Source organism: Myxocyprinus asiaticus, chromosome 36 (assembly GCF_019703515.2).
Source record: "Myxocyprinus asiaticus isolate MX2 ecotype Aquarium Trade chromosome 36, UBuf_Myxa_2, whole genome shotgun sequence".
In the NCBI taxonomy this organism is placed as follows: Eukaryota; Metazoa; Chordata; class Actinopteri; order Cypriniformes; family Catostomidae; genus Myxocyprinus; species Myxocyprinus asiaticus.
In genome coordinates, this window is record NC_059379.1 from 37,239,311 (window position 1) to 37,254,797 (window position 15,487).

Consider the following 15,487-nt stretch of genomic DNA (forward strand, 5'->3'; position numbering starts at 1 on the left):
CAGATCTCATGGCCGTGGTAAGAGGTTTCAGAGACCCCTGGTAAGACACCACCCATGACATTTGAACCCCACCAAGAATATTCATCCGGCAATGGCTTTATCGAGTTCCAGAGGCTTGCCAACAGGCTATTGAGGAGGAGGTACAGCAAATGTAACAGCTTTGGTCATTGAGGAATCCAGCACCCCATTTTCTAGTCCAATTTTAATGCATCTTGCAGTTCTGTATTGACTTTCAGAAGCTTAAAAATGTGTCCACCTTCAACTGGACTAGTGGATGAGCTGATCGAACGTCTCGGGTGGGCCTGGTTTATATCAATGTTGGACTTAACCAAAGGCTACTGGCAGGTACCCTTAACACCATCCACCAAAGAAAAGATGGCCTTTAGCACCCCAAGTGGTCACTGACAATACCGGGTCCTTCTCTTCATTTTGCAAAGAGCCCCCGCAACCTTCCAAAGAATAATAAATGCCATACTCAAGCTCCACAGGCTCTTTGCAGCCACCTACATTAATGACGTAATCCATCACTCAGAGAGCTGGGAGGAACATCTTACCCATCTCCGGAGGGTGCTAGAAGATTTTCATCAGACTAGACTGACAGCAAACCCCTGTAAATAGCACCTGGGTCTCTCTGAATCACAATAAATGGGATTCCAGATTGGGAGAGGACTCATAATGCCACAAGAAGCCAAAGTCCGAGCGGTCAAGGAGTTTCCCCAGCCAACATCAAAATTCCAGGTACGTTCTTTTCTGGAGTTGGCTGGGTACTACAGTGCATCTGGAAAGTATTCACAGCACTTCACTTTTTCCACATTTTGTTATGTTACAGCCTTATTCCAAAATGGATTAAATTCATTATTTTCCTCAAAATTCTACAAATAATACCCCATAATGACAATGTGAAAGAAGTTGAAATCTTTGCAAATTTATTAAAAATAAAAAAACGAAAAAAAATCACATGTACATAAGTATTCACAGCCTTTGCCATGACACTCAATATTGAGCTCAGGTGCATCCTGTTTCCACTGATCATCCTTGAGATGTTTCTATAACTTGATTTGAGTCCACCTGTGGTAAATTCAGTTGATTGTACATGATTTGGAAAGGCATACATCTGTCTATATAAGGTCCCACAGTTAACAGTGCATGTCAGAGCACAAACCAAGCCATGAAGTCCAAGGAATTGTCTGTAGACCTCCGAGACAGGATTGTATCGAGGCACAGATCTGGGGAAGGGTACAGAAAAATTTCTGCAGCATTGAAGGTCCCAATGAGCACAGTGGCCTCCATCATCCGTAAATGGAAGAAGTTTGGAACCACCAGGACTCTTCCTAGAGCTGGCCGCCCGGCCAAACTGTGTGATCGGGGGAGAAGGGCCTTAGTCAGGGAGGTGACCAAGAACCCGATGGTCACTCTGACAGAGCTCCAGCATTTCTCTGTGGAGAGAGGAGAACCTTCCAGAAAAACAACCATCTCTGCAGCACTCCACCAATCAGGCCTGTATGGTAGAGTGGCCAGACGGAAGCCACTCCTCAGTAAAAGGCACGTGACAGCCCGCCTGGAGTTTGCCAAAAGGCACCTGAAGGACTCTCAGACCATGAGAAACAAAGATTGAACTCTTTGGCCTGAATGGCAAGTGTCATGCCTGGAGGAAACCAGGCACCGCTCATCACCTGGCCAATACCATCCCTACAGTAAAGCATGGTGGTGGTAGCATCATGCTTTGGGGATGTTTTTCAGCGGCAGGAACTGGGAGACTAGTCAGGATCGAGGGAAAGTGAATGCAGCAATGTACAGAGACATCCTTGATGAAAACCTGCTCCAGAGCACTCTGGACCTCAGACTGGGGCGAAGGTTCATCTTCCAATAGGACAATGACCCTAAGCACACAGCCAAGATAACAAAGGAGTGGCTACAGGACAACTCTGTGAATGTCCTTGAGTGGTCCAGCCAGAGCCCAGACTTGAACCCGATTGAACATCTCTGGAGAGATCTGAAAATGGCTGTGCACCGACGCTCCCCATCCAACCTGATGGAGCTTGAGAGGTCCTGCAATGAAGAATGGGAGAAACTGCCCAAAAATAGGTGTGCCAAGCCTGTAGCATCATACTCAAAAAGACTTGAGGCTGTAATTGGTGCCAAAGGTGCTTCAACAAAATATTGAGCAAAGGCTGTGAATACTTATGTACATGTGATTTTTATTTTTTTCCGTTTTTTATTTTTAATAAATTTGCAAAGATTTCAAACAAACTTCTTTCACGTTGTCATTATGGGGTATTGTTTGTAGAGTTTTGAGGAAAATAATGAATTTAATCCATTTTGGAATAAGGCTGTAACATAACAAAATGTGGAAAAAGTGAAGCGCTGTGAATACTTTCCGGATGCACTGTATAGGTGCTTCATCCCTCACTTCTTCTCTTTAGCGTCTCCCCTCACTGACCTGACCAAGAGAGTCAGAACGAGTGCAGTGAACCAAAGAGGCAGAGAATATAAGACTATAGAAATACATAATAAGACTATATATATATATATATATATATATATATATATATATGTACAAACACAAATCTGTTATATAAAGTGTAAGGGAATGTAATGATATGGTAGGATATGTTCAATAAATATAATTGACTAACGCTGTGTATTGCACGAAATTATTGCACAATGGGGCAGTTTGAACTGTTCATGAGATGGATAGCCTGAGGGAAAAAAGTTTTCTTGTGCCTGACAATTCTGGTGCTCAGAGCTCTGAAGCGTTGGTCAGAAGGCAACAGTTCAAAAAGGTAGTGAGTAGGGTGAGTGGGGTCCAGAGTGAGTTTTCCAGCCCTTTTCCTCACTCTGGAAGTGTACAGTTCTTAAAGGGAGGGCAGGGGGCAACCAATAATCCGTTCAGCAGTCCGAACTGTCCTTTCTAGTCTTCTGATGTCTGATTTTGTAGCTGAACCAAACCAGACAGATATTAAAGTGCAGAGAACAGACTCAATGACTGCTAAGTAGAACTGGATTAGCAGCACCTGTGGGAGGTTGAACCTCCTCAACTGGCAAAGGAAGTACAACCTCTGCTGGGCCTTTTTCAAAATTTAGTCTATGTGGGTCTCCCACTTCAGGTCCTGTGAGATGGTAGTGCCCAGGAACCTGAATGACTCCACTGCTGCCACAGTGCTGTTTAGAATGGTGAGCGGGGTCAATGTTGGGGTGTTCCTCCTAAAGTCTACAATCATCTCCACTGTTTTGAGCGTGTTGAGCTCCAGGTTATTATGACTGCGCCAGGGAACCAGCCGTTCAACCCCCCTTCTGTATGCAGACACATCATAATCTTGGATGAGGCCGATGACAGTAGTGTCAACTGCAAACTTCAGGAGCTTGACAGAGGGTCCTTGGCAGTACTGTCATTGGTATACAGGGAGAAGAGTAGTGGGGAGAACACACATCCCTGGGGGGCACCAGTGGTGATCGTACATGTGCTCGAAGTGAATTTCCCCAGTCTCACTAGCTGCTGCCTGTCTGTCAGAAAGCTGAAAGTCCACTGACAGATAGATGTGGGAGCAGAGAGCTGGGTTAATTTATTCCATAGGAGAGCTGGGATGGTGGTGTTGAAAGCCGAACTGAAGTCCACAAAAAGGATCCTTGCATATATCCCTGGTCTGTCCAGATGTTGTAGGATATGTTGCAATCCCATGTTGACTACATCATCCACAAATCTGTTTGCTGTATAAGCAAATTGAAGGGGATCCAGAAAGGGTCCAGTGATGTCCTTCAGATGGGCCAACACTAGTTTCTCAAAAGACTTCATGATCACAGACGTCACAGCGATGGGTCTGTAGTCATTAAGTCTTTTGATCTTGGGGATCTTTGGGACAGGGATGATAGTGGAGCATTTGAAGCAGCAGGGAACTTCACCATGCTCCAGTGATCTGTTGAAGATCTGTGTAAAGATGGGGGCAAGCTGGTCAGCACAGGATTTTAGACAAGTGGGTGAAACACCAACTGGGCCCTGTGCTTTCCTTTTCTTTTGTTTCCAGAAGACCGGCACTCATCCTCTTCAAAGATGTTTAGTGCAGGCTGAGTAGTGGGGGCAGGGGGTGGGGGGGGGGGTTGTTTGCAGGAGGTGTTAGTGTTTATGTGAAGTGAAGATTAGAGCGGGTGTTAGACTGGGCTTTTCAAATCTACAGTAAAACACATTCAGGTCGTCAGCAAGCTGTTGATTCTCTACAGTGTTGGGGGATGGTGTCTTGAATGTCTTTCAGGCCTCTCCACACTGATGCAGGATCGTTAGCTGAAAACTTGTTTTTCAGCTTCTCAGAGTAGCTTCTTTTAGCCACTTTAATTTGCTTAGTCAGTGTGTTTTTGGATGCCGCGGAGAATAGTGTGGGCCTCCACACGCGCTACATCTCCGTGGTAACGCGCTCAACAAGCCATGTGATAAGATGCGCGGATTGACGGTCTCAGATGTGGAGGCAACTGAGATTCGTCCTCCACCACCCGGATTGAGGCAAGTCACTACGCCACCACGAGGACCTAGAGCGCATTGGGAATTGGGCATTCCAGATAGGGGAGAAAAGGCTATAAAGGCTATAAAGGTTTGTCCCTCAATCTGAACTCAACCCCGTCACACCAAACATTTTCAGCCCATAAAAATTTTAGTTCCGCCCATATGTGACATTATTGATCAAAAGTGACATCATTCAGCTGTCTTCAACAGCGTGGTACAGAAACAGGTAAGAAATATCATAATCTTTATTCATATTTTGAAGTGTATTATAGTAAGGTGGGTATGGTCAAGCTCAACAACTCAACCCCGTCACATGAAAATAGATATTAAATCAGTACTTTTCAATATGATATTTTTAATCCATAAATATATATAAAATGTATTAATATCATACATGTTATGTGGTCTTCTGTCCTACACCACATGAGGAACAGTGGCCATTTTGAGCAAAAATCCACAACTTCGTCACACTCAACCCTGTCAGATCTCTTCACTGTAAACCTGTTACGGGGTTGAGTTATTCAGTACATTTATGAATATTGTAAGAAAAATATGGAATAGTAAATGTATTATATATTAAAAATTCTATATATTTACTTGAATGAAACAGTGTTAAAAATACAGTATGTCGGTGTAAGTCGCCTAGTGGTTGGAGAGCTGTGACGGGGTTGAGACAAGACTGATAATATTTGATACTTAAAATGGGAACACAATTAAAAATCAATATATTGTTAGCTAAACACAGCCTGACATGTTAATGGCAAGCTCAAAAATGTTGGGGTTTTAGTTAAATATCTGAATTTAATAATTTCATGAGATGCGCAATTTGACTTTTTGTATCTTTATCACATAAAAATAAGAAAATTGTATTAAATTTGTATGAGGGACACATAAGCAGCAGGTAGATGCTTTTTTTATTAACTAGTATTGTGTAGAGTAATTTTCAAACCACTTCCATTATGTCCGTGACGGAGTTGAGGAAAAAGGTGTCCAAATCAGAAAAAAAACAGGAAATAATCAAAGGGATTTGATGTCTGATGTGGGAAAATATGATTTGTTGGAGGTTTAATATGTGCCTAATTTTCAGACAATTAACCAAATGTAGTCGGAAAAAAAATTCCAATTTGAAATATTACCGAATCCCAGAAGTCTGGTCCACAAGCCTATTCTGGCCAACGACACTAAGACATGAAGAGACTGTCTGATGGAGATGTAAAGCAATCAGACATTGTATATTTTGTGGGTTTATGTGAAATGGATTATGCCATTATAGACCAGTGTGGAAAAAAACTCTTTCAGACTCATTCATGCCATGGCAGTCTCCGACAACAGTTGTACATAAAACACTGAAAAAATAGGTTTGATTTTTATTAAAACTAACAGATTTCAACTATTTTCCTTTTGTTGTAGGAGGTCACAATAAAACTGACCTGGAAACTTTTATCCATGCCTTCATCATTTATTTTTGCTACTTTTCAAATGCCATTTAAGTACAGAGTTTACTGATTTAAACTTTAGTTGTCCCAGACCCAGACTTTTAATATACACACACAGATTATTACTTGTTTATACCATGGGTCTGTTGAATGCTTGATTCTGATTGGTTGACAGACGTTCTAAGGTGTGCAATTATTTTTCAAGTAAATGCATGACTATGATCTAGTTCCAGGTCTTCACCTCATAACGGTTCCATATCACTTCGCCAAATTATTTCAGTTATTTCAAAGAGCCCTACAGGCTACCACAACAAAATAACCAATTAAAACAAATACATTGGTTAAGTGCATCGGATAAGAATGACAAACAATGTCTATAATATCCTAAATTTATTTCAATTTCATCTGAAAAGTGTCCTTGGGCTCCCTCTCTCTCTCTCTTTTGCTCTTGTCTCTCTCTCTCTCTCTCTCTCTCACACACACACACACACACACACACACACACTGTACATACTACCACAGCAAAATAACCATATAAACCAAGACATTGGTTAAAGTAAATCGGTTAAGAATGTCAAACAATGTCTATAATATCCTACATTTTTTTCAATTTAAGTTGAAAAGTGCACTTGCGCTCCTCCTCACACCCGTACTTACACACGCTCACACACATGCATACTGCGCGCACACACACCATTGTTATTCCAAAGCTGAAAAGCAGCGCATCCTCCATTGCTAGTTCTAAAGTGACATTTTCGAACTGGCAACGAAGGCTTGAGCTGTATCAAAGCTAGATACACTTGATCAATTCAACAGTTTCTATATTATCTGAAATATCTGTGGGAAACACCCTCGCACTCCCCCTCCCACTCTCTTAAGCTCTCTCACACACACGTGGATACACATATATATATGCATTACGCACACACTTACTCGCGAGCGAAAAACAGAGCCGTCATGTTAGCACACACCTGCATCTCAGTAGGGTTGAAAACAGTTGTGACGGTTTACATCGGAGAAGCTATATCCAAAAATGGCGAAACTCGCTACTGCTGAGAAGTGCTTAAACTTACGTCTTGGCAATTTTTAAGCGATGCTACTTCTGACGAGGGCTGCAACAAAAAAGGTAATCCCAAAAGCAATCTCTCTCAGTTTATGATCTCAGTCTCTTTTGATCCCTCAAAAACAAACTCACACACACATGCACAAATGCACTACCTTATTACTCCAGTAAGTGTTCCAGTAAAGCAGCACAAGCCTCGCTATCCTCCGTTGCTAGTTCTAAAGTTACGTTTTCGAACTAGCAATGAAGGCTCGGACTGTATCAAAAACAAGATGCTATATCCGTGGCGGAAGAAATAGTTCCACTCACAAGAGTGTTATAGGGATGAAAAACAGAAAATTTCTTGAGATAAAACCCTGAACGATGTCTTTAGGTATGGTAACCATGGTATAAGCGGAATAATTGAATCCGGCCCATTGAATTATTGAAAAATGATGCACACCCGAGGTGTAACGGTAACGTCGCACAGCCCACCTCGGATGTGCATTATTTTTTTCAATAATTCAATGGTCCGTCGTCAATTATTCCTTACTTAAAACTATGATAATCTAAACAAAGAGTAAAATAAGCATAAACCATTTCAATATTTACCGTGTCTTTTATCTTTTATTTTATTTTATTTTTTTATTGATTGACTGTCCCAGAGGTCCTCCATTTTATTTCAGAAATGTAAAAAATTCTGTTAAACACAATATCGAATTTGAGATGTGCTGCAAAGGACACTGTGGTGGGAATTTTCATGACTTTCATAAAAAAAATACAAATATATATATATTTTTTAAAACAGACAGACAGACAGAGATGACAGAAATCTTTTACGATGTATGTACATACACTGTTGGACATTGTTAGTAGACGAATAAATACAATTTAACATGACTTTACTCTTTTAAAAATCCACAGTAACAAAAGTGCCTGAAGTTGAAAAAACACAAATCAAAGTGGAATATACAGTTATGCTTGTGGATATTTAATTTACTTCACTGCCAAAACAAAATTCTGGGTGCCTGAAATGGAAGAAACTGTCCAAACATCATCAAGTCCTTCACATTATCAAGCTTGTACTTTACATGCTTAGCCTATTTTGACTAAAGACTATTTTGAGAAAGGCTGACATTAGGTCATCTTTGGAATTTCCTAGAAGCCATGTGACAAAACCTGAAACTATTCCTCCAAACAAATTTAGAAAAGTGGGTAAGAAATTGTTGAATCACTTTCAAAAGTATTCTGTTTGAACTAGATTTGTAGTTCAAAATAGATTTGTGTATTTGTGTAAACCTGAAACCTTTTGGAAGATAATTTTGTGAAATGATGGGACTAAAATTAACTCTTTGCTTAAAGCTGCTATCCAAACTCAAAATCCAAATGACACTTGTTTTATGTGTAAGTTTTTCATATGTGCAAACATTTGGAGGTTTAATGGAAACCTTATATGAAAAGAAATGCAAGGTTGCACATGCATGTGTTTTCCAAGTACGCATCTGTGCTTTCTGTTTGTGTGTGTAAACCTACTGTGTATCTGCAAGCGACACTCGAGCACTGACCCATATGGATACAAACACTGCAGGTATCCCTGTCAAATGGGAAACAAGAGACATTAAAGCAAGAAGTTAAAGTAGGGTGACCAGACGTCCCCGTTTAGAACAGATGACAATATCTCAAGATAATGTTTGATATACTGTAGGGTGGATTTAAAATAGTATAACCTGTTATTGCTTTATAATTCTAGAATTTACATTGATAAAACTTGATTTTATTATGGAATGACCCACTGTCGAAATACAGTTTCACTGCGATTGATCCCTTTTATTTGACCTTTAGGGAGGAACAGAGCCACATCACAGCACATGACTGAATGGTAAACACTTTCTCATCATTGATTACAATTTTCCACATTTGAAAGTTTTTGAATCTTCCCAGAGAGGGTTTGCTAATGCATGGATGAAGCATACATGATGCAGGCCAAAAAACAGATGTCAATGGAAATAAATGTTGCCTGTACACATGCTGATTAATTACTCCAGAAAAAAAGTACTCATAAAATATTTTCTGCTGATCGTTAACCCTTAAAAGGGCTAGAACATTGCCATGATATTTTAATTAAGATTGTGAATTGATGCCAGATTTTTAATACAAAGTCACGTGACCACAGTATTTGTAGGAACTCTATTTTCAATAATTTTCACAGAAATTTAGCCAACTTACTCACTGCTGCTCGCTTCAGACTCTCAAATGCTGTATCGCCAGGGGCATTGACTCCAGTAGACCCCCCCCTCCCCCCCATAATAAAACAAGCAAGTACAACCCCCCCCAACCCCCCCTTATTTATACCATGATTAATGGAAACATGTAAATCCTTCATGATGCAAAAACAGTCAGCATAAACTTCATCCATTCGACACCAGCGGTTAAATGAATGTCTTCTAAAGAGATACAATATCTTTTGTTGCGAAAAATATAAATATTTAAGTACTTTTTGACTCTAAACCATCGCTTTTCATGTGCTGCTTACACATCTCTCGTGTGATGAATTTGCATTGGCGTGTTACGGCCGTAATCTCACGTTTTTCTCTCGGTTGAGACATCCAGGATAAGCACACAAACACACCATTGTGAGTAAACAAACAGATAAATACAGATCTAAACCAAAATCAACACAGAAGTACAGCATTCCTCCTTCTCACTTGTAAACAGCACTGCCCTTCTATGTGTCGCGTGAGCGTCAGTTCTTGCGTGAACATACCAACACGATTACATCACATGCGCATACTGCTGCTGACTGGAATCAATGATTTATAGTTAAAAAAAGTACATAAATATTGATCTTTTTCTCACCAAAAGTGACCATGTTGCTTAAGAAGACATTAATTTAACAGCTGGAGTTGTATGGATGACGTTTATGCTGACTGTCTGTGATATTTGGAGCATCAAATGTCTGATCACCATCCACTTGCATTATAAGGACCTACTGAGCTAAAATATTTTACTATTTTTCTTCAAATGTGTTCAGCAGAAGAACGAAAGTCATACACATCCGGGATGGCATGAGGGTGAGTAAATGATGAGAGAATTTTCATTTTTGGGTGAAATATCCCTTTATTATTGCTCCCTTGCAATAAATTAACAAGGTTTAATTTTCATAATGGTTACATTTTTTGTTTTGTTTTTTCAGTAGTAACAATAGTAAAATTATGGTAGTAAAACCAGAGGAACCACAACATTTTTATTTTATCATACTTTTCATTGTCCTGTGTTATTACAATTGTTTCACTACAAGTATCATGGTTAAAATATGGTTACTACTAAAACCATGGTAAGTTTTGTGGTTATGGTTTTACTACAATACCATTGTTCAACTATGGTTACTGTACTAAAACCACATTTTATTTTGTTTTTTGTTTGTTTGTTGCGAGGGAATGCAAAACTATTGCAAGGGAATGCAAAATATTTCGGGGGGGGGGGGTCCTCCCTCTCTGTCCTCTTAAGGGGCTCCATATGTTCCAAACCTGTATGCTATTCTTTTGTGAAACACAAAAGAAGATGTTGAAATATTGAATTTCAGTCAACCACTCACTTAAATGAAAAAAAAAATGGTGACTGAGAATGTCAGTCCCTAATGTTCTGCCTTATCTCCTTTTGTGTTTCACAGAATAAAAATGTCTAAGGTTAATGATATGAATATATGATTTTAAATTGATGGATGAACTAACTTTTAAAATCTGTAAAATTGACACTACCTTTAAATTAATCTTTCATTTGTTATTATACGTCCATTTGTGAATACAACAGTGTGAAGGCATTTTTCTAATATATATAATTGGCTGTTAAGTATTAAGATTTATATACTGTAGAAAAACTTAACTACAAAGAATTATGTATTTGTAAATGTATATTTTGTAATAAAATAATGAGTATCTGAATGTGCTTTGTGTTTAATAAAGAGTACATATATGGGCTGATTTGTTCATTTGTAAGTATTTGGGATTTTAAAAACAAAAGTAGAAAATATGTTGATTGTATAACATTGTTTCACCCAACTGAAATCAACGTCATTTCAATGGCAGGTAAGCAAACTAATTAGATCGATTTTATGTTAGTGTTCAATGGCGTGAACAATGTAGATTCAACGTGACTTTGATGAGAAAAAGATGCGGAATCAACGTCGTTTCGATGCCGCGAAAGGCATCGATTCTACTTTGATTCTATGTCAGTTTGCTATCTGGGGTGTGTTCCGGTGTCCCGACAATTCTCCCAAAATTTCAATTATGTGTCAGTTTCAGCTGGTAGGCTCACTGATTTTTTTCTCCTTATTGTCCTTCTAGCTGTTGTCTCTGGTATCGTTGGCAGAGAGGAGAAGCAATTTCGCTGTGTCGCACATTGATTTGACCATACCTTAATTCTAGTTAGAAATGGTCAAATAAAAATGCGTTTTCAACGAGCTGAAAGAAGCCGATCCATGTCTTCACGCATGTTGGGCCTCATGTATTCAGATAGAAGACAAAGGCAGGCCTAACACAGTCGTAAAAACATAACTTAAGCCCCCACCTTCTAAGTCGTAAATCTTACTGATAAAAATCGCGCCAAAATCAAACAAAGGGAGTCCAAAACAGACTACAGATCCATGAAGCCTTGCCCTCTAAAGGATCGAGCTCTCAACTCCTATTGGATGAGGCACACAACAGAACGTCCCTCAAACATGACATCATCAGGTCTTCAAATAATTCTGAAATGCTTCCAAAGTGCTTCCAGCGACTTAGTTCACCGAATACGGACGTAGCTTTTTGCTGCTCTCTGGTGCAGCCTCGTGGCATAAGGAAGTAATGTCCGACTTGAAACTGTAGCCATACAATCTCCAGCTCGCTGGACGAGTTGAGATTACTCTGTGTTCAACCGAACACTCTAACGGATCCGAAGGAGACCGCCGAGCAATTCGCATCTTCATCCGTTTGCCTACAGAAGTGAAGAGATTAAAGATTTCTCTTCCATCTTCAATCAAGTCGACATTTCTGAGTTCTCCGCCAGCCCGCCGAGAATCAACAGCCGTACCGCCCTCTGAGAATCAACAGCCGTACCGCCTGCCGACAGCGCGTGGAAATGGCCTCTCGTCATCACACGAGCCTCAAGAAACCGGGTCAAAGTTAAAGGACGGAGGAAAACACATTCTACCTGTGTCCTCATGTGATTCAAGTAAGAGGTTTACGTCTGGGCAGAGATAGAATATTATAGCGTGTTATTCTTGTGTTTCAAGGTTTTTGCTTGTACAGTTTACGGACCGCCATGTCCGCTAATTATTAATACCCAGGGTATTAATTATCACGAATTTGTTTTGCTGTATTGTGGTCCAACCAAATTGGATTGTTGTGCATTTTCGCCATCACGGGTGAGACAGCAACTGAGTTCATCCATTAAAGAGTCAAATAACAAGGGACTTTTACGAGCCCCGCTCGTAATAACCAGATAGTATAACAGTCTCAATATTAGATTGTTTTCTTAGGAAAATCGACATCCGAGGAATATTGATTTTCGGGAAAAAACAATGAATGAAGGCTTGAGTCCGTGCACTGACATCCATCAGCATGACACAGGTGTATGCAAAACAAACCAAAACACTTCTCTTTGTAATATAACAAAGTTTATTTATGCAGTAATATCAATTAATAATTAATACAATGCAGTCAATAAACTTCCGACTTACAACTACAAACTAAACAGTGATTAGATATGGAAATCAAAATAATCCTATAACACATGAGGGTGCGTGTGTGTGAGAGCGAGTGTGTGTGTGTGTGTGTGTGGTTAGTATGAGAGAGAGAATTAAGTGACGGCCCCAAAGTCGATTTCGCGATCGTGGTAGAGAAAGCAGCTGTTAGTTTATCACTCAGAGACGCGGTGGTTGGCTCGTAAACCGTCCCGCGGTCTTTGATTCTTTAATGGATAAACTCAGTGTGCCGGTCTCACCCGCGATGGCAGAAATGCACAACAGTCCAATGTGGTTGGACTGCAATACAGCAAATCTCATTCGTGATAATTAATACCCTGAGTATTAATAATGAGCGGACTTGGTGGTCCGTAAACTGTACAAGCAATAAACTTGATACACAAGAATAACACGCGTTAATATTCTATCTCTGCCCAGACGTAAACCTCTTACTTGAATCACATGAGGACGCAGAATGTGTGTTCATCCATCCTTTAACTCCGACTCGGTTCCTCGAGGCTTGGGTGATGACGGGAGGCCGTTTCCTCGCTCTGTCGGCGGGCGGTATGGCTGCTGATTCTCGGCGGGCTGGCGGAGAAATCAGCAATGTCGACTTGATTGAAGATGGAAGAGAAATCTTTTCTCTCTTCGCTTCTGCAGGCAAATCGATGAAGATGCGGATTGCTCGGCAGTCTCCTTCGGATTCGTTAGAGTGTTCAGTGGAACATAGAGTAATCTCAACTCATCCAACGAGATGGAGATTGTATGGCCACAGTTTCAAGTCGGACGTTACTTCCTTGTGCCACGAGGCTGCACCTGAGAGCAGCGATGTGCTGCTTCTACACACGGCGAGCAAAGTTGCTGGAAGCAAATCCCAGAAGCATTTCAGAGGTATTTCTACTCCTGATGATGTCATGGTTGAGGTGCGTTCTGTCGTGTGCCTCATCCAATAGGAGCTGAGAGTTCAATCCTTTAGTGAGCAAGGCTTCATGGGATTTGTAGTCTGTTTTGGACTCCCTTTGTTTGATTTTGGTGCGGTTTTTATCAGTAAGATTTATTACTTTTATGTGGGGGCCTGAGTTAGGTTTTATGACTGTGTTAGGCCTGCCTTTGTCTTCTATCTGAATACATGAGGCCCAACAGTAGTGAACCTTCCCAGAAGTGGCTGACCTTCCAAAATTCCTCCAAGAGCACAGCGACGACCCATCCAGGAAGTCACAAAAAAGCCAAGGACAATATCCAAGGAACTGCAGGCCTCTTTCGCATCAATAACGTTCACTGTTCATGACTCCACTATCAGAAAGACACTGTCCAAAAATGCCATCCATGGAAGATTGGCAAGGCGAAAACCACTGCTAACCCAGAAGAACATTAAGGCTCGTCTGAATTTTACCTTGATGATCCTCAAACCTTTTGGGAGCATATACTGTACTGTTTGGAAGACAGGGATCCCCTTACATCTGGAGTAAATCAAACACAGAATTCCACTAAAAGAACATCATAACTACGGTCAAGCATGGTGGTGGTAGTGTGATGGTGTGGGGATGCTTTGTTGCTTCAGAGCCAGTGTGACTTGCAATAATTGAGGGAAACATGAATTCTGCTCTCTACCAGAAAATCCAAAAGGAAAACATCTGGTCATCAGTCCAGTTGAAGCTCAAGCGCAACTGGATTATGCAGCAAGACAATGATTCAAAGCATACAGTGGGAGTAAGTCCACCTCTGAATTAAAGTTTTGGAGTGGCCTAGTCAAGGTTCTGACTTGAACCCAACTGAGATGCTGTGGCAGGATCTTGAATGGGCAGTTAATGCTCGAAAACCCTCCAATGTGGCTGAACTAAAGCGGTTCTGCAAAGAAGAGTGAGCCAAAATTCCACCACAACATTGTGAAAGACTGATCTCCAGTTATCAGAAGCATTTGGTTGCAGTTGTTGCTGCTAAAGGTGGCACAACCAGCTATTAATTTAAGGGGGCAGTTAGTTTGGATAACTTTTTTGCTTCAATTAAAAAACATATATATATTTGAAAACTGCATTTTGTGTTTACTCAGGTTGCCTTTGTTTTATGTTATATGTCGTTTGAAGATCTAAAACAATTTAGTATGTACAATACACAAAAATAGAAGAAATCAGGAAATACTTTTTCACTGCACTGTATTTTTTAAAATATAAAAGAACATTTTAATTCTCATGATCCTACCTCTCTAATATTACTATCATACCATTATCAGGAGGCAAGGGAGGGTCAAAGAAAAGTGGAAACTCACCCCAGCCAATGATTGTTAAAGCCCACAGACAGTTCTTATCAGACAGAAAGGCCATGAAGATGAGACTGTGCAAGTACAGGCCCTCCACCAGGATCCAATAATGATTGGTTGCCAAGAGATACAGGAAGAGAGTCACAGCGACCTTGCAGCCCACCTGACCAATAAAAGCAATACAAATCTAATGTAATGAGATGTTGAGCACTTAAGTAATTATTGCATTTGCATTTATTCACATATATGCAATATGCATTTATTCACATATGTGTGTGTTTGAGTACCATGTAAGGTCTGTGTTCAACTGCTCCATCTTCTAGTTTGCCACCATCTGTGACATTGTACAGTACAGCGTCTTTCACAAATATGCTGATGGCTCGGCATATGAATGAGGTGAACAAGTGGATGTGGATGTAGTTACGGGTGCAATGAAGACGTCTAGAGAAAAAGAACAAGCATCTCGACTTCTCACATTCTCGTCAAACCAAAAGCATTACTTGTTTCTTTACAACACAAACTACAGCTCCTCCTCATGACT

The 15,487-nt window shown here is 40.4% G+C and overlaps 1 protein-coding gene across 1 annotated transcript in view; it reads right to left on the bottom strand.

Moving 5' to 3' along the window:
• The window catches only part of pth3r (parathyroid hormone 3 receptor), an 81,363-nt gene that overhangs the window by 19,761 nt on the left and 46,115 nt on the right, over positions 1-15,487 (bottom strand). The window contains exons 7-9 of the mRNA XM_051674497.1: positions 15,234-15,387; positions 14,956-15,109; positions 8,504-8,564 (exon numbers count right to left, since the gene is read on the bottom strand). Of these exons, the coding sequence (XP_051530457.1) occupies positions 8,504-8,564; positions 14,956-15,109; positions 15,234-15,387 (369 nt within the window). The remainder of the gene's footprint in view (positions 1-8,503; positions 8,565-14,955; positions 15,110-15,233; positions 15,388-15,487) is intronic.